Source organism: Chionomys nivalis, chromosome 7, assembly GCF_950005125.1.
Source record: "Chionomys nivalis chromosome 7, mChiNiv1.1, whole genome shotgun sequence".
In the NCBI taxonomy this organism is placed as follows: domain Eukaryota; kingdom Metazoa; phylum Chordata; class Mammalia; order Rodentia; family Cricetidae; genus Chionomys; species Chionomys nivalis.
In genome coordinates, this window is record NC_080092.1 from 50,365,959 (window position 1) to 50,387,223 (window position 21,265).

General features: G+C 45.7%; 1 protein-coding gene across 1 annotated transcript; it reads left to right on the top strand.

Annotated features, from left to right (window-relative positions):
- Nucleotides 1-10,614: 10,614 nt before the first annotated feature.
- Nucleotides 10,615-11,092, top strand: LOC130878286 (40S ribosomal protein S20-like). Its single transcript, XM_057776170.1, has one exon. The coding sequence runs from the start codon at nt 10,708-10,710 to the stop codon at nt 11,065-11,067; it is 360 nt and encodes a 119-aa protein (XP_057632153.1). The 5' UTR covers nt 10,615-10,707; the 3' UTR covers nt 11,068-11,092.
- Nucleotides 11,093-21,265: the final 10,173 nt, after the last annotated feature.

Sequence of the window (21,265 nt, forward strand, 5' to 3'; positions counted from 1 at the left end):
CTGTGAAGTTGAGGCCAGCCTGGTCTACAGGACAAAACCAACTAATAATAATAAATAAATGAAATAAAAAGAGCTGAAGAGAGGGCTCAGTGGTTAGGAACACATACTGTCCTTGCAGAGGACCCTCTCAGCACCTACGCTAGGTGGCTCACAACTCCCTGTAACTCCAGCTCTGGGGGATCCAACACCTTCTGGCCTCCAGGGACACAGGCACACTCATGCTCACAGCCACATGTATACATACTTAATAAGAAAAACTTTTTTTGGCTTTTCAAGGCAGGGTTTCTCTGTAGCTTTGAAGTAGCTCCACTTCTATTTTTATAGATCTAGACCCACAGGGAGAAAAGACTAGAAGGCTGTAGGTAGTGAGAATCTCTGGGTAAGCTATGCTTTCTTTTTCTTGTTTATATTTTCTGTTTTCTTTTTTTATTACTATTAAAATATTTTCTGTTTTCTACAATGAATCCATATTACTTTCATAATCTAAAGGATGAAAAACAATCAAACACTAAACATACAAAAAAGGAATTTTTATTTACAAAGCCAAATGGGGGAAAAAGGAATATGGCTCAGTGCTGGAGACCTCGCCTAGCACTGGGAAGTTCTAGGTGCAATCCCAAGGGGAGAAAGGAGAAGGGGAAGGGAAGGAAAGAAAGAGAGAAGAAATAAGAAAGGAAAAAAAGAAAAGACAGAGAATAGATCGACCCCCAGAGAACTAGCTATGCAATTTACCAATTAACCTAATTTAATGGATATAAATAAATAGGTGATTATAAAAGAAATATAAGCGGTCAATAAACACCTAGCAAGATCCTCCAATACACTATACTTGTAGTAACAAGTATAATTGCTATTTACATCATTATGTTTATGGCTTAAATTACAAAAAGTGAATAAAGAGAGGCTAGGACTCTGGTTCAGTGGTAAATGCATGCATGACGTATGAAGCCCTAAGCTCAGTCCTCAGCACTGAGGCAGAGCGAGAGGATTGCTGTAAGCTCAAGGCCGGCCTGCACAACACAGTGAGTTCCAACCAAGCTTCAATAGAAAGACCCTGTCTTATAAATAGATAAATAAATTGGCTGGGGCTCGTGCTCATTGGTATACTACTTGCCTAGCATGAGCAAGACTCTGGTTTTTGTTGGGCATGGTAGTGAACACCTTTAATCCCAGCACTCAAGAGACAGAAGAAGAAAAACCTCTATTAGTTCAAGGCCAGCCTGATCTACATAGAACGTTGCAGGACAGCCAGAGCTACCCAGAGAGAGCCTGTCTCCAAAACAAAGCAAACACCCAAATATAAACAGAAAGAGATGTCCACACATGATTTTGCAAGCCTGAAAGCATGTGAAGGCGTGGTGACCAAAAACTAGATCCCAACAAGAGCGGCAGTGCCATGCCGGATCCCAATCAGAGTAGCAGTGGCGTGCCTCTGAACTCCAGAAAGGCTCCTGAGTTAGGGTTCCATGCTGGTAAGGAAGGGGTGGCAGCAGCCGCTTGAAGCAGCTGGTTCATGCCCAGGAAGCTGTGTCCACAATCAGGAAGCAGAGAGGGGCAAAGGCTGGTGCTCAGCTTGCTTTTTACTTGTTTCCTTTATTTAGTCTGGGATTCCAGCCTATGGAATGGTCTACCCACATTCTAGATGGGTTCTCCTCTTCAGCTAAACCTCAGGGAAATCTTCAACGGGTCTCCTGACCACATAGCCTCATCCAGGTTTGAGCATCCTACACACAGGCCCAATAGCCAGAGTACCCCCCCCACACACAAATAAAAAAAATTAATAAAAGAAAAACCTGAGGCAACTATCGATTCCAGGAGCAGACAATAAAACAAAGAAAGGGAACATTATCACCATTATCGTCATTATCAGCACCCACATAGTTCAGAGAACACCAGCAACAGTTACAGGACGATATACACAGCATCAACACTAAATCATCATATTGGGAGGATGGGAACAATAATGAGGGTAGCTAATAGGTGAGTACTGTATCCTTGCCTTTTATTAACAGAAAACTATTTGTTAGCCGCATAGGCCAGACATGGTGGCACCTGCCTTTGATCCCAGCACAGAAACAGGGATCTCTGTAAGTTTGAGGTCAGCCTGGTCTACACAGCAAGTTCCAGACCAGCCAGGATTACACAGTGAAGTTGTGTCTAAGAAAGAAAGGAAGGAAGGGAGGATTTGGAGGATGTGGGAGAAGGAAGGGCAGAAAAAGAAATCGAACCATTCAGGTCACAATAGGCACTTTATTTGGAAATACAAAGAAAATAATTCCAACTATTTGTTTCTGGTAAAGAAATGTTGGAAATGGGGCACTGGAGAGATGGCTTAGAGATTAAGAGCACTGGCTGCTCTTCCAGAGGTCCCGAGTTCAATTCCCAGAACAACACAGTGGCTCACAACCATCTGTAATGAGATCTGGTACATGCAGGTAGAACATTGTTTACATAATAAAGAAAATCTTTTTAAAAAAAGAGAGAGAGAGCCAGGCAGTGGTGGCGCACGCCTTTAATCCCAGCACTCGGGAGGCAGAGACAGGCGGATCTCTGTGAGTTCGAGGCCAGCCTGGTCTACAAGAGCTTCCTAGTTTCAGGACAGGAACCAAAAACTACGGAGAAACCCTGTCTCGAAAAATTAAAAAAAAGAGAGAGAGAGAGAAAAGAAAAGTTGGAAATGGAGAGAACGAACAGGGAGGTCTTATCTCTCTCTGTAAGCTTTGTGCTGCTTTAATAAAAGCAGGTGTTAAATTAAATAGTATAACTTTTCATTTCTTTTTTTTTGGTTTTTCGAGACAGGGTTTCTCTGTGGTTTTGGAGCCTATCCTGGAACTAGCTCTTGTAGACCAGGCTGGTCTCGAACTTAATTTTCTATGTGTATAGATGTTTTGCCCCATATTGTGTCTGTTCATCACTTGCATGCCTGGTGCTCATGAAAGACAGAAGAGAACATCATAATCCCCAGAAATGGAGCTACAAACAGATGGTTGTGAACCTCTATGTGGATGCTGGGTGCTGGGAGCCAAACCTAGTCCTCTGTAAGAGCAGCAGGGGTTCTTAACCATTAGCCAACTCTCCAGCCCCAAATGACCTTTCTTAAGGAAACCTGAACAAATCAATAAAACTGTAAATAGATATTTATATATAATGCTATATTTATATATACATATATATTCTTTTATGCAACAATCTGTCTCCTAAGGACTCGTGCTAAGGAAATGCTGGAACTGACATTGGAAGACTGAATGTTTAATGGTGTTTTTTGTAGTACTCTTCACTTCTGTAGACACAAACTGAAAGCCTCTCACTACCCACGGGTCGGAGTCTCTAACAAACCACGGTACATCCACACAGGGGACACTATGCAGCTTTTCGGAAGGATGGGACAGATATTTATGGATCAATATAAGATGGCTGAGAAGTCATCAAATGCAAAGATACGGGACAGTAAAAAGAATTCAGCATTAAGAATTTTACTGAAAGTCTGTATGTCAATTGGGGGTGATGGTTCATGCCCGTTTTTCTAGCTCGGGGTGGGTGTAGACAGGAAGCGCAGGAGTTCAAGGTCATCTTCAGCTACATAGTGAATTCCGGTTGGCCTGAACTACATAATAATCTGTCTTGGAAACAAAATGTACATGGTGAAGCCAGGTGAGGTTGTTGGAAGTGATGCACACTTAGGATCCCAGCACTCAGAAGGCAGAGAGAGATGGGGACATCAAGACAGACTGGAGGCCAATGTGGCCTGCACAGCAAATTCTAGAACAGCCAAGACTTTACACACTTGAGACCCTATATCAGAAGCATTCAGCTGGAGAGGTGATTGAATGCTTAAGAGAATTTGCTGCACCGGGCGGTGGTGGAGCACACCTTTAATCCCAGCATCTGGGAGACAGTCGGATCTCTGTGAGTTCCCGGCCAGCCTGGTCTACAGAGTGAATTCCAGGACGGGCTCCAATGCTACAGAGAAACCCTGTCTCCAAAAACAAAAATGAAACAAACAAGCAAACAAAAAAACCACTTGCTGCTCTTGCAGAGGACTGGGTTTGGCTCCCAGCATCCACATGGAGGCTTACAAGCATCTTTTAACTCCAGTTCCTGGGGATCTGAGTGTAAAGGTACCCACAGTTGTGTACACATACCCACCCACAGACAGACTCATAAAAACAGATAAAATTTTAAGTTTATATGTCAAAGTGCTCATATTTAGGGGTACACTTATACAAATATTTTCAGTGTCTCTGTGCTGTATTGTTTAGATTTTTATCAAATTTAGTATCATGAAAAGTATGTCTAGTTCCAGCTGGAAAATGAAATTAAGATAGCCCCAGTCCTTGAAAAAGCAACCTTACAGTCTAGGACACATTTTCACAACCATCTTCTATAAACTCTACACAAATTCAAATAAAATAAGGACGCTCTGCCGTCAGTAGACAAGAAAACAAACTGAAGAAAGCCACTGGCCCATAAGCAGTTAACAATTTAGAAGTAGACAAGATCTCAACACAAGTCCCTCACTCGTTCAGTCCAGCAAGACACCAGTGCCTCACCCTGACTGTGTCTTCATCAGTGCCCGGTAAACTTGTCTGAACCCAAAGAGCTCCCCAGTCCCTGCAGAAATGCTAGCAGGCAGCCCAGGACATAGGAACCAAATCACGGTGATCAGAATCCAGATGAGGGAAGAAAACGTGGCGTCAGAAAAATCCACATAGCAGACTCCTAATGTCACCTGCCGTTAGGGACACAATGACCTTTCACATCCTAACCTCAGCCCCTGACCACCATAACAACAGAAAGTGTCCTCCTCACCAGAAACCTCCACTCTGCTCCCTCTCAGGCTAGGCCCAGACCACCACCCACTCCCTTCCCCTCACCCCAACCCCCTGAAGTCACAAGGCACCTGGTCCCAGGTCCTCAGCTGATCTGGTTCACAGCAGCACGTGGGGGCCACCCGGGCCAGCTGGACCAAAGCAGAAGTCAACAGGAAGAATGAGAATCAATCAAGTCTGGCAAAAGAGTCTCTGGGACAGGAAGTGGTTTGAGCCAGGAAGGCTGGGGCCTGCTGTCAAGAAGTGAGGTAACCCTGCCAGCCTTGTTACTCAGCTGAAGTTGAGCAAGACCTCAGAGCTTGGGAAAAGGAGTAAGAAATGCCAGTCATAGCGTGGCAGCCTGAGCTTCAAGGCTCCCCACCTCTACTGCATGTGTCTGAGCTACTGGCTGTCCTCTCAGCCACCTTCTTGCCTCTGTCCCTGAGTTTGGGAGGGTAGAGTCAAGTGAAAGAGCCATCTCACTAAATTACTAGAGGAGATAGATGAATGGCTGTCAGTGCTTTTATCTCTATGCCAGTGCAAGGCTGAACCCAGGAGCAGCACAGAGCATAACATGTGAGAGCTCAAATCAGGGCCGGGTGTGGCTCCATGGTAGACCATTGCCTAGTCTGTGTACGGCCCTGGGTTCTGTGCCCAGTACTGGAAGTCAAAGCAAACCACAGAGAGGAGAGGAGACAATCTTTAAAGTCAGATAGACTTCGCACCGCTGAGCCTCGCGTTCCCACTTACGAATCAGAACTAACACCAGTACTGACTCCTGGCATTGTGCGTGGCTTGGATGTGATAATGTGTATAACTGGCTCCTCAGAAGTCCCCAGACCCAGCGAGTCCCTTGAGCTGTCAGTATTGTCCCCTTTCTGCCTTTCCAAGGCTGGCCTATCAGATCACATGAGCCATCCCCATCACTTGCCTCCACAGTGGTTTCATTCTTTTATGCCCATTAGTCTTACCGAATAGAGCAGGAACCATGGATAAGAGTGGGCACGGATAGCGGGTTAAAGTTACTAGCTAGTTAGGCTTAGCCTACAGATGTCCATCTAGTGAAAAACAGCAATGCTTTATCTGCAGTTAGCAACACAAAACTGCGCGTCACTGAAAATCCCTTTCCTGCGTAGCTTTCTTCCCAAGGTTACCCAGGGAAACCAGAGCTGTGCATATCTGCCTCTCCATGCCTAGGAGGAGCCAGCAAGTACCAGAAGTTGGTCTATACATATTCGTGGATTTTTGTCAATCTAATGGAAACATGGCCCCTATTTAAAGCTGTTCTTGGTCAAACCAGGCCTACTGTATGAGAACTGGCCCCAAGGTGATGTGATACCACAGACAAGTAGATGGATATTTAGGATTACACAGACAGCAATTAGCAGGACTTGCTAAGGGAAGTATAGACTTGGGTGCCAGTAAAACAAATGACAGCCATAGCGTGGGTCAGAAAGAGGAGTGTGCTTATGGGATGGGACAAAAGTGACTTCATCGTGGCTGGAATGTGCCCAGTTTATCTTAACATCAAAGAGCTGGATGCATTCCTGGGGCCAGGGTCTGGTCGTCTAAAGCCCCATATTTCACTCTACTGGTTTTATCTATTTGTGGTGTGCTGGGAGACTCTACAGGAAAAACCAGCTGGGGTTACTCAGGGGCAATCACGGTGGCTATGACTCAAGATGGCTGTGGTCATGTCAAACTGAATCTATACCAAAGTACACGGACAAGTTTAGGTGCCTGAGCTGAGGCATGCATAGCAGTAGGGCTAGGGTTTTGTAGGTTGGGGCAAAGTTTTGCTGAAAAACCAAGGCCAAGACCACTCTGGCATGCCTTAAAAGCTGTGTTCACATTCCTCCAAAACTCAGAAAGATGTGCAAAGGTGTGTGTGTTCTAGCCGGGTGGTGATGGCGGTGCACACCTTCAATTCCAGACCTTGGGAGACAGAGGCAGGTGGATCTGATTTTGAGGCTAGCCTGGTCTATAGAGCAAGTTCCAGGATAGCCAGGGCTACACAGAGTAAACATGTCTCAAAAAAAAGGAGAAGAAGGAGAAGGAGAAGGAGAAGGAGAAGGAGAAGAAGAAGAAGAAGAAGAAGAAGAAGAAGAAGAAGAAGAAGAAGAAGAAGAAGAAGAAGAAGAAGAAGAAGGTGTTGTCAAAAGCCGCCAAGCTGCCTGAAGGCCTCCTGCCACTCATCCACCTCCAGATGAAACCTGCTAAGCCTGCTAAACCCAACACCCCCTCAAACCAGGTTTGCTACCTGCTGACCAAGAGACCTGGCCCCTGGCTCTCTGCCCTCATCTCCCTGGCCCCCTTCTTCTCAGATAATTGCTGTCCTGACAGCTGAGATGGGTTCTGCTTGATGATGGCCCTTCCCTTGCTTTCCTCAATGAATCTCGCCTCCAGAACTGCTCACGTGGATCCAATTCTCCAAGCTTTGTTGACGTTTTCTATGTACTAAGGGTTTTTTGTTGGGTTGGGTTGGTTTACTTTGTTGTTACTATTGTTGTTTGTTTTGGTTTTTTTTTGTTTTTGTTTTTTTTGAGACAGGGTTACTCTGTGTAACAGTCCTGGATGTCCTGGAACTTGCTTTGTAGACCAGGCTGGCCTCGAACTAAGATCCACCTGCCTCTGCCTCCCAAGTGCTAGGATTAAAGGCATGTGCCATCAATGCCCAGCATACTAAGAATTTATTGAGTGTTGTTTTTTTTTAACCCAACATCAAGAAACTCTATAATGCAGAAGTTGTTCCTATTTACAGATCTAGAAATTGAGACCTAACACATTCACAAAAGTTGTCCAAGCTCACACAGTTAGTGGACACAAAGTAACCATTGGAGTACATCTATAAAATCATGTGGGAACTGGAGACATGGCTCAGCAGTTAAGAGGACTTGCTGTTCTGCCAGAGGACCAGAACCTCAGTATCTTCTCAACCCCCTGTATCGTTATCTTACCTCTTTGTGGCCTCTGAAGGTGTGAGCGAGTGTTTGTGTGTGTGTGTGATGTGCATCAATAAATATAACAATAAAAGGAATTAGGTTTGCTCTGAGACACTGTACTGTCTCCGAGAGTGGAGCCTGAGTGTGCTTTCCTCTTGACTCCCGTGTCGCAGAGATGGGGCATTGCACAATAAGCACACAAAACTCAGAACTTCTAAGAATGAGTCATCACCATAAAGGGAATTTGTTAGAAAAGCAGAATCAGGCCCCACCTGACAGTTACCCAACCAGAATTTGCATTGTCACAGGAAAACCAAGTACTCTGCCTGCTCTTCAAGGGGAGGCCTATGTGGAGACAGTTGGTACTGTGCAGGTATCCAGAAGCAAAGCTAGCTTATGGAAACACAACCCCAAACCTCACAGGGCTCTTGATTTTGGGAATGTCACCCCTGAATAGAGCACAGAGTCAAAAGCTAAGACTTGGAAGCTCTCCACACCCGGTTCAATTTCAACGTTCTGGGTATGCCAGCAAGACTTTGGACAAGGGTAGAAATCTGGGCAGCATTGGGGTGTCTTAGAGCGCCACCTGCTGGTTCCAGTCACTCATTTCTGCTGGGGCGTCCCCTCCCAGCAGCTCGGACCCGAGCCTTCTGTGTATAGAATCCTTAGGTTCTTTACCCCCTGGTTTATTTATGCTCCTTCAATGTTCACCATTCCTTTCCCCAGTGACTGGGTCAGATAATTCCTTACTCTCTAAATAGCCACAATGCGCCACTCCACATTTGCTTCCTCGGCCTCCTCCATTTGGTCCAGTTCATCAGGCCTTGCTACTAGTGCCTAGCATTAAGACTTCCCGAAGTCACCTTTCCGACTAGGGTCAAAGGAATAAACGCACCTCACCCTTCGTGCTCCAAGTAAGAATAAAAGCATAAAGATTTGATTGGTCCCAGCACTCACGTGGCCACGTCCCTTAGTACCTACATTTATAGCCATCAAGAGCCCAGCAAGGTGGCGCACACCTTTAATCCCAGCATTTGGGAGGCAGGGACAGGAGGTTCTCAGTGAGTCCCAGGCCAGCCTGGTTACTATATAGAGGGTTTCAAGCCAGCCAGGGTTACATGGTGAAAACCTGTATCAAATAAAGAAATAAAAGTTAAAATCAGTAAGAAAGGCATCCCAAAAGAAAACTGGGTGAAAGACAGACTCATAGCAGAAAGAACGCAAAAGGAAAAGACTTAAATGTTTTATTTAGGTCTGGAGAGGTGCCGGTTTAGAGCGCGTGTTGCTCCTGCAAAGGAGCCAGGTTCGAGTCTCAGCACTCGTCATGTAGTTCACAGCCATCCTCACTCCCATTCTGGCAGACCACACCATCTTCAGACGTCCCAGGGCACCAGGCACACGCGTGATGTACATACATGCATGCAGGCAGAACATTCAGGCGCAGAAAATAAATCTTTATAAACGATTTTAAGCCAGGCACAGCGGTGCACTCCTTTAATCCCAGCATTCAGGCAAACAGAGATAGGCAGATTTCCATGAGTACGAGGCCAGCCTGGTCTCTATAAGTTCCAGGACCACCAGAGCTGCGCTGAGAGATTAGCCCTGTCTCAAGGATACTCTCAGACAGGCTGTAGTGGCAAATGCCTTCAACCCCAGCACTCGGGACCTTTTACCTTTCATTCTGTTCTACTCCCTCCGGGTCTCGCTGACATCTGCCATGTGCCTAAATTCATCTGCTTCCTTTCTCTCTGCCCCAGGTCCCACCTACACCTCCTGCCGAGCTACTGGACGTTCAGCTCTTTATTAAGGCAATCACAGTAATATATCTTCACACAGTGTACAAATACCCACCACAGTGTAGACCAGACCAGCCTCAGATTCCCACAGATCTTCCTTCTGTGTGCACCAGTACATCCAGCTCAGTTCCAATTTTTAAGTTACATTTTAAAAATTTATGTGGATGGCCTGTATGTGGAGGTCAGAGGACAACTTGCAGGGGTCAATTGTCTGTTCCAGGCACGGAACTCAGGGCAGTCAAGGTGGCGACTACTGGACTACCTTGCCAGCCAATGGACTCCCGTTTTCCAGCCCTGCAACACTGCCAAGGATGTAGGCCATTTTCTGCTTTGCCTCAGTATCTGCCAAGCAAATGGACAAAATGCTTGGAGACAAAAGCAACAGAAGTGATCTCCCTCGCTCCAAAGTGTTTTCTGTCTCTCCACAATTGTTTACTTCAGTGCTATCCAAGTTGACTGCTTTCGGATGAATTAAAGCAGCTCCATGTGCAGACACGGACACACACGAGCAGCACACACACACACACACACAGAGGAGCATATTGTTAAGATTTTTTACATTGTTCTCAAAAAGCATCTACAAAAAAAAAAAGCATCTACATATGATGATACAATCCACCCTGTCATGATAGAAGCAAAAGTCATAAATGCACACTTCACTTCTTTGTTTGCTATGTTATATTTTTTGAGACAAGGTTTCTCTGTAGCTTTGGAGCATGTCCTGGAACTAGTTCTTATAGACCAGGCTGGTTGGTCTCAAACTCACAGAGATCCGCCTGCCTCTGCCTCTCTAGTGCTGGGATTAAAGGTGTGAGCCACCACCACCTGGCAGAACACACACTTATTTTATTTTATTTTATTTTTTGGTTTTTCGAGACAGGGTTTCTCTGTAGCTTTGGAGCCTGTCCTGGAACTCCCTTTGTAGACCAGGCTGGTCTCGAACTCACAGAGATCCGCCTGCCTCTGCCTCCCAAGTGCTGGGATTAAAGGCGTGCGCCACCACCGCCCGGCTAGAACACACACTTATTAAAAATGTAATTCTGGCTTTCTGAGGCGTGGTGGTGTGCCCCGCGGAGCTCCGCTCGGCCTGCTCCCGTCCTGACTCACGGCTGTTCGCTCCCCGCCGAGGAACAAGTCGGTCAGGAAGCCCGCACCGCAGCCATGGCTTTCAAAGACACCGGGAAGACGCCCATGGAGCCCGAGGTAGCGATTCACCGCATCCAGATCACGCTCACCAGCCGCAACGTGAAGTCGCTGGAGAAGGTGTGTGCCGACCTGATCAAAGGCGCCAAGGAGAAGAACCTGAAAGTGAAGGGGCCCGTGCACATGCCCACCAAGACCCTGAGGATCACTACGAGAAAAACACCTTGTGGGGAAGGCTCCAAGAGGTGGGATCGTCTCCAAATGAGAATCCACAAGCGCCTCATTGACTTGCACAGCCCCTCCGAGATAGTTAAACAGATTACGTCCATCAGTATTGAGCCGGGCGTGGAGGTTGAAGTCACCATTGCAGATGCCTAAGTCAACTGTTTAATAAATTGACTTAATCGGTTAAAAAAAAAAATGTAATTCTGACTATTCTATGGGAGACTGAGCATAGGGGGTGGGGAGAAGAGAGTGATGACGTCAGGAAGGGAAGCTCAACGGCTATATTCAGAATTCCATACAAGCAGCCTGTGGCACCTCGAGCAAGAGTACTGATGCTGACAACAAATAAAGTGGAAGGTACCAGGCTTCTGTCTTCTGGTGAAACTGACGTCACGACTGCACACAAAGTTTAAAGAGGTGACATGCAGGAGGCACCACACCACTCTGAGAAGAAAGTTGATGGCACGTTTCACATCTTTAAAGTGATACTATCCCTTGGGATATCGAATCTATTGATAGGCTTTCATTGATTTTAAGAATAAAGCTTTTTGGCCGGGCGGTGGTGGCGCACGCCTTTAATCCCAGCACTTGGGAGGCAGAGGTAGGCGGATCTCTGTGAGTTCGAGACCAGCCTGGTCTACAAGAGCTAGTTCCAGGACAGGCTCCAAAACCACAGAGAAACCCTGTCTCGAAAAACAAAAACAAAAACAAAAAAAAAAAAAAAAAAAAAAAAAAGAATAAAGCTTTTTAGCCGGGCATTGGTGGTGCACGCCTTTAATCACAGGCGGATCTCTGTGAGTTCGAGACCCTCGAAAAACCATAAAAAAAAAAGACGAATAAAGCTTTTTTCCAGAATAGTATGTTTATTTTCTGTATGATTTCTTTTTCTTCCATTTCGGCAGACTAGAAAAGTGTACTTTCTGAATAGCTCTGGTAAACATAAACATAAACGCAAGCCTTCTACTTTGGGATGTAAAGAGGGCTTGAACATTATATACCCCGCCCTCCCCAGTCTTTCCAAGTTGGTGAATTAAAGTGGCTATTCACTTTGTTCAGTAACTTGAGGCAAATGCATGCCTACTACCCAGGATTGTTGAGTCAGTGCCACACAAGCAGAGGCTTGATGCTTTGGGGCTTTGAAAACCAGAGCAGGAGCCATTGACTGCACCTCCACAGTTCACAGGAGGAGCCTCTTCAGCGATGCCGTCATATGCATACAGCCAACAGTCAGAACCAAGATTCCATGCTTTCTCCATGCCTCGTAGAAATACACAATAAGACCAAGATTTTTAAATTTACTTTTTAAATTTTATGTGTATTGGTGTTTTGCCTACACATATGTCTGGGTGAGGGTGCCAGGTCCCTGGAACTGAATTTATAGACAGTTATGAGCTGTCATGTGGGTTCAGGAAACCAAACCCATGTCGTCTGGAAGAGTAGCCAGTACTCTTAACCTCCGTGTCATCTCTCCAGTCCCAAGACCAAAACTTTTAATAGAAATATTTATTGCCCAGAAATTTTACAATATGGACTAATCAGAAACAACCTGAACATCAATCAACATCAGATTAGTTAATTATTACAGTCTATTAAAAATCATGGCTGGGGGGCTGGAGAGATGGCTCAGTGGTTAAGAGCATTGCCTGCTCTTCCAAAGGTCCTGAGTTCAATTCCCAGCAACCACATGGTGGCTCACAACCATCCGTAATGAGATCTGGTGCCCTCTTCTGGCCTGCAGGCATACACGCAGACAGGATATTGTATACGTAATAAATAAATAAATAAATATTTTTTAAAAAAAAATCATGGCTGGGGGACCCGAGAGACGGCTCAACAGTTAAGAGCGCTTGCTGCTCTCTCATGGGGACCAGGGTTCAGACCTCAGCACCCACCTCACATGGCTCACATATACTTGTAACTCCAGCTCCAAAGAATCCAATGCCTTCTTCTGGCCTCAGTGGGTGCACACACACACGCACACACAGCACACACACAGTCACACAGAAATAGGGCATATTTAAGAAAAACAAATCTAAGACAATAGTAAAATAAAAATCATGGTTGAGAGTGTATCCCAGAAATAGAGCCTTATATGACTTAAGCAGATTCCAGATTTTATCCCAGCTCTATTATATATATTCTATATATGTATGTATATATATGTATGTATATATATATTTATTTACAGATTCCCATATAGAACAGGTTGGCCTCAAAACTCACAGAGATCCCCCTGTCTCTGCCTCCAGAGTGCTTGGGATTATAGATGTGCACCACCACTCCTGGCTACCATAACACTTTTTAAAAAAAAAGAAGGCCAGAGAGAAGGTCCAGCAAGCAAAGTAACCTGCTGACAAGCCTGAGGATCTGAGTTTGATCCCTAGAATCTTCATGATAGGAGAAAATCAACTTCAAGTTCTCCACTTGTACACTGTGGCATTGTGTCACACACACACTCATACACTCACACACATAGACACACACTAACACACGCATGCACACATACACACAAAAGTAAAAAGTTTTGTTTTTTAGTTTTTGGGTCTTTGGTTTTATTTTTTTAAGAAAAAGAATAGGCCAGGCAGTGGTGGCGCAGGCCTTTAATCCCAGCACTCAGGAGGCAGAGGCAGGTGGATGTTTGTGAGTTCGAGGCCGACCTGAATCTACAAGAGCTAGTTCCAGGACAGGCACCAAAGCTACAGAGAAACCCTGTTTCAAACTACGAAAGAAAGAAAGAAAGAAAGAAAGAAAGAAAGAAAGAAAGAAAGAAAGAAAGAAAGAAAGAAAGAGGGAGGGAGGGAGGGAGGGAGGGAGGGGGAGGAGGGAGGGAGGAAGGAAGGAAGGAAGGAAGGAAGGAAGGAAGGAAGGAAGGAAGGAAGGAAGGAAAAGAAAAGAGGAAAAAAAGAAAAGAAAAGAGAGAGAGAGAACGGAATCAGAGAGATGACTCAGTGGTTAAGAGGATTGGTTGTTCTTTCAGTGGTCCCAAATTTGAATCCCAGTAGCGTCCACATGGTGGCTCACAGCCATCTGCTACTCCAGTCCTGGAGCTCAGGACGCCCTCTTCTGGTCTCCATGGGCACTGCACAGACACGGTGCACAGACATACTTGCAGAATTTTTTATTCAGAAAATTGGAGAAAAGGGGCTGAAGAGATGGCTTAGCAGTTAAGAGCACTGGCCCACTCTCCCAGAAGACCCAAGTTCAATCTGCCAGGACCCACATGGCAGTTCACACCTGTCTGTAACTCCAGTTCCAGGGGATCTGACACCTCACACAGACATACATGTAGGCAAAACACCAACGCACACAAAAATAAACCTTGGGGAAAACAAAGATATGAAACTTAAAAAAAAAAAAAAAGAAAATTGGGGAAAGGGCTTGGTTAGCACAATAGCCGAACTCTTGCCAAACATCCAGGAGGTACTCAGCTCTCCGGTACCATAAAAATAAATAAACAATAAAACCTAAAATGAGGGTACAAAGGAATGTTTATTGGGATCACATGACAGCTATTGAAAAAATTAGGTCTTAAAAGAATGTGTACAATATGATCCCACTTCTCTTAAAAATAATTATACATTATCTGTGAGCATGTAATAAATAGTTATTTCAGCATAACAACATGTTGCTTGTGGATGAATTTTATCTTGGGAGAATAAACACCAGAACAGACAGACTAGTTATCTGTGTAGAAGAGGCACACATCCTGTGTTTTTATGTTGTGTCTGTGTTTTTATGAATTTCCCACATTTCTTGTCAATGTCGTACTATTTTTATCATTTAAAAAAAGAAGTTGTTTTAAAGGGTGAAGAGTGTTGAGTATCTGCGTCCTGCGCCGGAGGCAGCTTACTTGTCCTCTGTTTCCTCAGCACTGCTGTCCCCTCCAACAACATTCCTGAGGACAAACCTCACAGTGCTCGCTCTGCACCCGTCACTCACCCGTGGCTGCACCTGTCACTCACTCACCCGTCGCTGCACCTGCTGTGAGAGACAATCGGAGGGCAGGGAGCACAGGCAGCCCAGTTGAGCGACAGGAGAGCGGGAGGTGGCCCCACACAGGTGGGCTGAGTGTCCGTCAGCCATTACCCTGCTCCCCTGTACCCCACCCCTTGGGTCAGCCTCCTTCGTCGTTAGTTTTTCCTGGCACCCAAGGTGTTTTTGTCTTCTAGGGCTTCCTGTCCCAAGGGCTCTCAGGTCAAGTATGTGAACCTGGCCTTGGGCTCAGCCACAAAGAATCCAGAAGTCTTTCTTTTTCGTGTTGTGTTTGTTGTTCAAGACAGGGTCTGACCTTGTAGCTCAGACTGACCTTGAACTCCTAGTCCTTCTTGTCTCTGCCTCCCAAATGCTGGGGTTATGGGTACGACCCACCATGACCAGCTACCAAATTGTATCTTACTCTCAGGGGTTAATTCTACCATGTATTGAAGACAAAATTAGAATTGCAGACCTGAACTCCCAAGCTTCGGTTGTAATGGCATCCATGAACTTTGACTCCTCCAACAGAAGTCACGGCTGCCTGTTTGTGTTTGGGGATATTGTAAAGTATGTATATTCTTAAGGTATGGATGCTAAGAATAAGGCTGCAGTAGGTATTTAAGTATAAAATAGAGCTCAATTTTTCTTTAATTTTTTTTTTCAACAAAGGGTTTCTCTTGTGTAGACTTGACTGTCCCGGAACTCACTCAGGTAGATCAAACTGGCCTTGAACTCATGGAGATGGGCTTGCCTCTGTCTCCCAGTGCTGGGATTAAAGGTGTGCCCCTGCTATACCCAGTGAGGCTCAATTTTGTGATTCAAGAACAGTGGCAGTGGCCTGCTGTAGGCCTGGAAGTCAGCGAGAAAAACAGTGGGCAGGGACAAAAGAGCAGAGCCTACGGCTGTGGTAATTCAGGATTAGATGGCAGGCTCAATTTTCGAAACTCAAGAACTGTAACCCTTCAGACACTACTAGCTTTGCCCCTTCATGACAGAATGCCTGGCAGAAGCCACTTCGAGGAGGATGAATTTGTCTTAGTTACTGCATCCTGTTGTCAGGTCGGGCTAAGTGGGCTCAGGACCCAAGAGCGATGAGTCGGGGCGGAAAGCCATCCCTTGTTCTGCCAACTGTGCCAGTGTGCTCGGAGGAACTGAGGCTGACCTTGAGCCTTCTGCTTCCTCCACGGAGTGCTGGGGTTACTGTTGTGAGCCAACATGCCTGGTTTTGTGGACTTGCATGTAAAGCAAGCACTCCTAGCCAGCTAAGTGACATCTCCAGCACCATAAAACTTTTGACCAAAAGGACTTGATCATGCTGTAATTCTATGAAGTTTGGAGGAATCACCAATCATAGTGCTTTCCACAAATCCATCATTTTACATTCCCTCCAGGAGGGCAAAACGACCCCCAACTCACTAACACTTATTTTCTGAGGTTTTAGATACAAATCTATGAATGTTTGGGGGGGGCAGATGGCAATAGCCAATGGAGGACTGGGAGGGGACCCTAGCTGAGCCCTTTGAATGTGCTTTTTTTAATTAATTTATTATATATACAATATTCTGTCTGTGTGTATGTCTGCAGGCCAGAAGAGGCCACCAGACCTCATTACAGATGGTTGTGAGCCACCATATGGTTGCTGGGAATTGAACTCAGAACCTTTAGAAGAGCAGGCAATGCTCTTAACCACTGAGCCATTTCTCTAGCCCCGAATGTGCTTTTTTTGTAGGCATTTATTTTGAAAACCTTGATATAGCAAAATTGAAACATTCAAACAATGAGAATCCAGGCAGCCATGGCCAGGGCTCAACCATGAGCACACACCAGTTTGCATTATCATAAAAGTGCTCAACAATCCTTCTAATATTTAAAAATATATAGACTCTAGTTCCTGGACCTCTCCTAACTTCTGCTAAATTTGGGCCTGACACATTGTTCCTTAATCCATTTTCCAGGGGATTTTGGTGTTTAGGACCTTGTGTCCAGATGTTCATCCCATGTAGCCATTGTGCCTGTAGTCAGCCAGTGGCCAGTCAGTTTACATGGGGTTCTTCCTCAGTCTGGACGCCTTGACAACAGTGTCTCTCAGAAAAGGATGACGTTTGTGTCAGGTTCTCAGGAAGCCTAGTCTGCACCCAAGCTTGTCATCCTCCTGCAGTCTCCTGAGCTCTAGAGCTACAGGCACCACCACACCCTGCTTCAGAGGAAGGCCTTATCTCGTAGGAGCAAATAAAGTCTCCCGATCCACCCACTTCTCCAGAACACATCAGTGCCTCAGAAATCCAGGAACAGCACATCCAATGTGGCTCCAGAAAAGGGTACAGCTCCTTAGCACGGCCTGTCCAGAGAAGAAATGCCTGGTTCCTTCCCTCCAGAGCTGGAAATTCTTCTCCCACAATTCAGGCTGCAGAGAAGACCAAGATACCTAAGGATAGTGTTAGCTTGAACAAGCATCTTATCCACTGCTCCGGGACCAGATCATCCTGGCTGCTGGGATTAGGAGGTATTCATGCCCTCTTCGCTTCCCTTTTTCTCATGTGAGGATGAGGATGATGATGATGATGACGTCAACAATGCTGCCAGGACCCCTGCAGCAAACCAGTGCTGCTTCAGACACATTATATGCATCATTCCTTTTATTGCCACAACAATTCTGTAGAGTAGGCACCATTATCCCCACTTTTTATGAGTGAAGCCACCAAGGCACAGACAGATTAAGTATGTTTCCCAGAGGGATATGGCATTTCTCCTTTAGCCAACACTGGGTCTGGACACGTGTCATGCGCCATGATAGGGTGTGATAACAAGTGCTTCTCCATTAAGGGTCCTCTTCAAAGCCAAGCTTCATAGCAGCCAGGGGCGGCCAGGGCAGAAGATACAGAATAGACTCAGGAATTTCTCATCACTCTAAAAATCAGGTAAGTCCAAGTTCAGGCAACACCCGGTCTGACTCCCCGCTCCCTTGGGAAACACAGTGGGCACTGTACTTTTTAGGAATCCCCAGGAATTCCCTGGACAGAGTTAAAGCCACATTGTTTAAGAAGCTGAAACCTCAGCAATTTTTTTCTTTAATTTTTTTAAGATTTATTTATTTATTATGTATACAACATTCCTTCCATGTTTGCTTGCATGCCAGAAGAGGGCACCAGATCTCACTATAGATGGCTGTGAGCCACCATGTGGTTGCTGGGAATTGAACTCAGGACCTCTGGAAGAGCAGTTAGTGCTCTTAACCACTGAGCCATCTCTCCAGCCCCCAAACCTTGGCAATTTTATCTTACTATTTTTGGTGTTGGCACAAGGCTTTGAACCCAGGACATCAGGAATGCTAAATAAACCCTCTGTTGCTGAACTCCATCCCCGGATGTTTGGACCTTCTTCCTTGAAGCAAGTTCTCTCTAGATTGCTTAGGCTAGCCTGGAACTTAGGATCCGTCTGTTTTAGCATCTCAGGTATGTTGTGTTACCAGACACAACTACGTTTGGGTTTCAGATATTTACATATTTTCTAATATAAGTGTGGTTCAGGCAGACAGATAGATGACAAAAAGCATTTGGTGTCTATCTGAAAGCCAGATTTATCTGGGCATATTGTGACTTTATTTACTAAGTCTGGGACTCCCTGGAGCTCTCGGAAAAAGAGCATGAGAGATTGCCATGGCAGCTTTCCTGCCCAGATGTGTGTCCCTGGGTGAAGTGATTAGATGCTCCCGAATTAGATGCTCCGGAATGTCCTCCTCTGGGAGCAAGATACCCCCGGAGGCAGGACTGTGGTGGATGGGTAGAGTGGTCACCCCAGGGGCCATACACATGTTGGTATCTAGTAACATTTTTTTTCCTTCCAGAAAAAAATAAATGGCTTCAGGGGCCCTCCTGAGAGAACTGAGACGGAATGTCCCCAAAATATGTTCCAGTTTCCTCACCTTTGATTCCTCCTTATTCTTGAGTGTTTATGATCAAAAAATAAAACAAACAAAAAAACAAACAAACACCGTACTGGCTGACAAGATGGGTCAGTGGGTAAAGATGTGCACCACATAAGCCCACACCTGAGCGCATCCCATGCCCAGGTAAAAATGAGAGTAACCCCATAAAATTCTCTGACTGCCACATGGCAGCCATGGCACATGTGTCCCCAACTCTGCCCCCCCATACACAACACACACATACACACCACAGAAATAATAATTCTTAGAGAGAGGACCAGGGAGGTGGCTCAGCAGATAACATCACTCGCCACCCACCAGGCCCGATGACCTCAATGTGTGCTCTGGCCCCACGTGATGGAAGAACCCACGTCATCCTGTCCTCAACCTTCACAGTGCTCAGCGGCACTTACACCTCCCCCTCCAAAATTAAAAGAAAGAAACAGGGGGCTGGAGAGATGGCTCAGTGGTTAAGAGCATTGCCTGCTCTTCCAAAGGTCCTGAGTTCAATTCCCAGCAACCATATGGTGGCTCACAACCATCTGCAATGAGGTCTGGTTCCCTCTTCTGGCCTGCAGGCATACACACAGATAGAATATTGTATACATAATAAATAAATAAATATTAAAAGAAAGAAAGAAAGAAAGAAAGAAAGAAAGAAAGAAAGAAAGAAAGAAAGAAAGAAAGACTCAGGGTAAAAGAGTCCCCTGGAAAGATGGTTCCCGCGGGCAGTTTGATGCCACTCCCATCAGACTCCTCCTGATGAGCTTTGCAGTGCAGAAACCATTCCGACAGACAGTTCCGACACCCAGCTCTCTGTCCCACGCCAATGACTTCTGTGTGTGTGGACAGCGCTGCTTTTTGATTTTTTTTTTCTACCTCAACTTTTTTGTTTTTTGGTTTTTTAAGACAGGAAATCCACCTGCCTCTGCCTCCCAGGTTCTGGGATTAAAGGCATGAGCCATCACGCAGGGTTTAACTTTTTAAAAAAATTTAGTCACTTTATTTTACATATGTGTGTCTGGCCTACATGTACATATGTGCACTGTGTGCGTGTGTGATGTCAACCAAGGTCAGAACAGAGCATCAAGTGTCCTGGAACTGGAGTTATGGATAACTGAGAGCTACCATGAGGGTACCAAGGTCAGAACAGAGCATCAAGTGTCCTGGAACTGGAGTTATGGATAACTGAGAGCTACCATGTGGGTGCTGAGAATCAAACTCGGATCCTCTGCAAGAGGATCTTAACCACAAGTCCCTACCTCAACTTTTTTTAAAAAAATTAGGGGACAGAGTCTCATGTATCCCAGGCTGGCTTCAAATTCACTAGTGGCTGAGGATGACCTTGAACATGTGATCCTTCTGTCTCTATCTTCTGGGTTTTTTTTTGTTTTTTTTTTTTTGTCTTTTTTTCGAGACAGGGTTTCTCTGTATAGCTTTGGAGCTGTCCTGGAACTCACTCTGTAGACCAGGCTGGCCTCAAATACACAGAGATCCACCTGCCTCTTCCTCCGAGTGCTGGGATAAAAGGTGTGTACCACCACCACCTGACTGTCTCTACCTTCTGAGTGCTGGAACTGCATACAGGTGTTACCACATTTGGCCTATACAGAGGTGGGCGACAAACCCAGGGCTTTGTACACACTGAGCAAACACTTGACCTACTGATCTTCATCCCCAGGCTCCTCAACATTGTTTTAATAATTTTTAATCTTCAATTACTACATAATTGTACACACATAAGGGGTTGAGTGCGGGGCGTGGCATTTCAATATGTGTATAGCATCTTTGATGATCAGATCAGCGTGACTGACATATCCATAAACTCAGATGTAAATGATAAACCATTTCTTCATGTGGAGAACCTTCAAAGCCCCCTACTAGCTATTTTGAAATTCATAGTCAATGTTGTCAATCATTATTGTCCAAATTTACTTTAGGACATTCACAGTGGTTCCCCCAAACCAGCTTATGTCTGCTTATGCTGGGATGGTGGGTCTATTGGCACCCCTCTGTTTACGGAACAACGGTTGCATGTGGCGCATCACAGCAAACTTGGGGTAGAACTTTGGATGTCACAGCCTGCATAGGCTCTGACCTATTGTCCCCTTTACTCTGGGTCAGAGGTGGGGATCTCTATGTGTGGTTTTTCCCACAGTTGGATGGGGGACCCTTGGCCAGGGAAGTCCCAGTCAAAGGGATCCTGGGTTACTGCTTCCACAGTGAGACCCTCTGACTCAGGCCAGGGTTCCTCAGTTAGCATCCTCGTTGGAGTCACCTGACAGCAGCAACTGCCCAACCCCTGGGCAGCACCGAGAGCCTCCTGGCCTCAAACGGGTTGGGCAGCATTCACTTCCCTGCGCTGTCCTCCCGACTTGCTCAGTCATTAGGAAATGCCTCCCCAGCCGGCAGAGTGACAGCGGCTGTCAGTCCAGTGCCTCTGGGTGGCTC

What these genes read in the sequence shown, in the direction of transcription:
- LOC130878286 (XM_057776170.1), top strand. Translation starts at nt 10,708, where the DNA reads ATGGCTTTCAAAGACACCGGGAAGACGCCCATGGAGCCCGAGGTAGCG.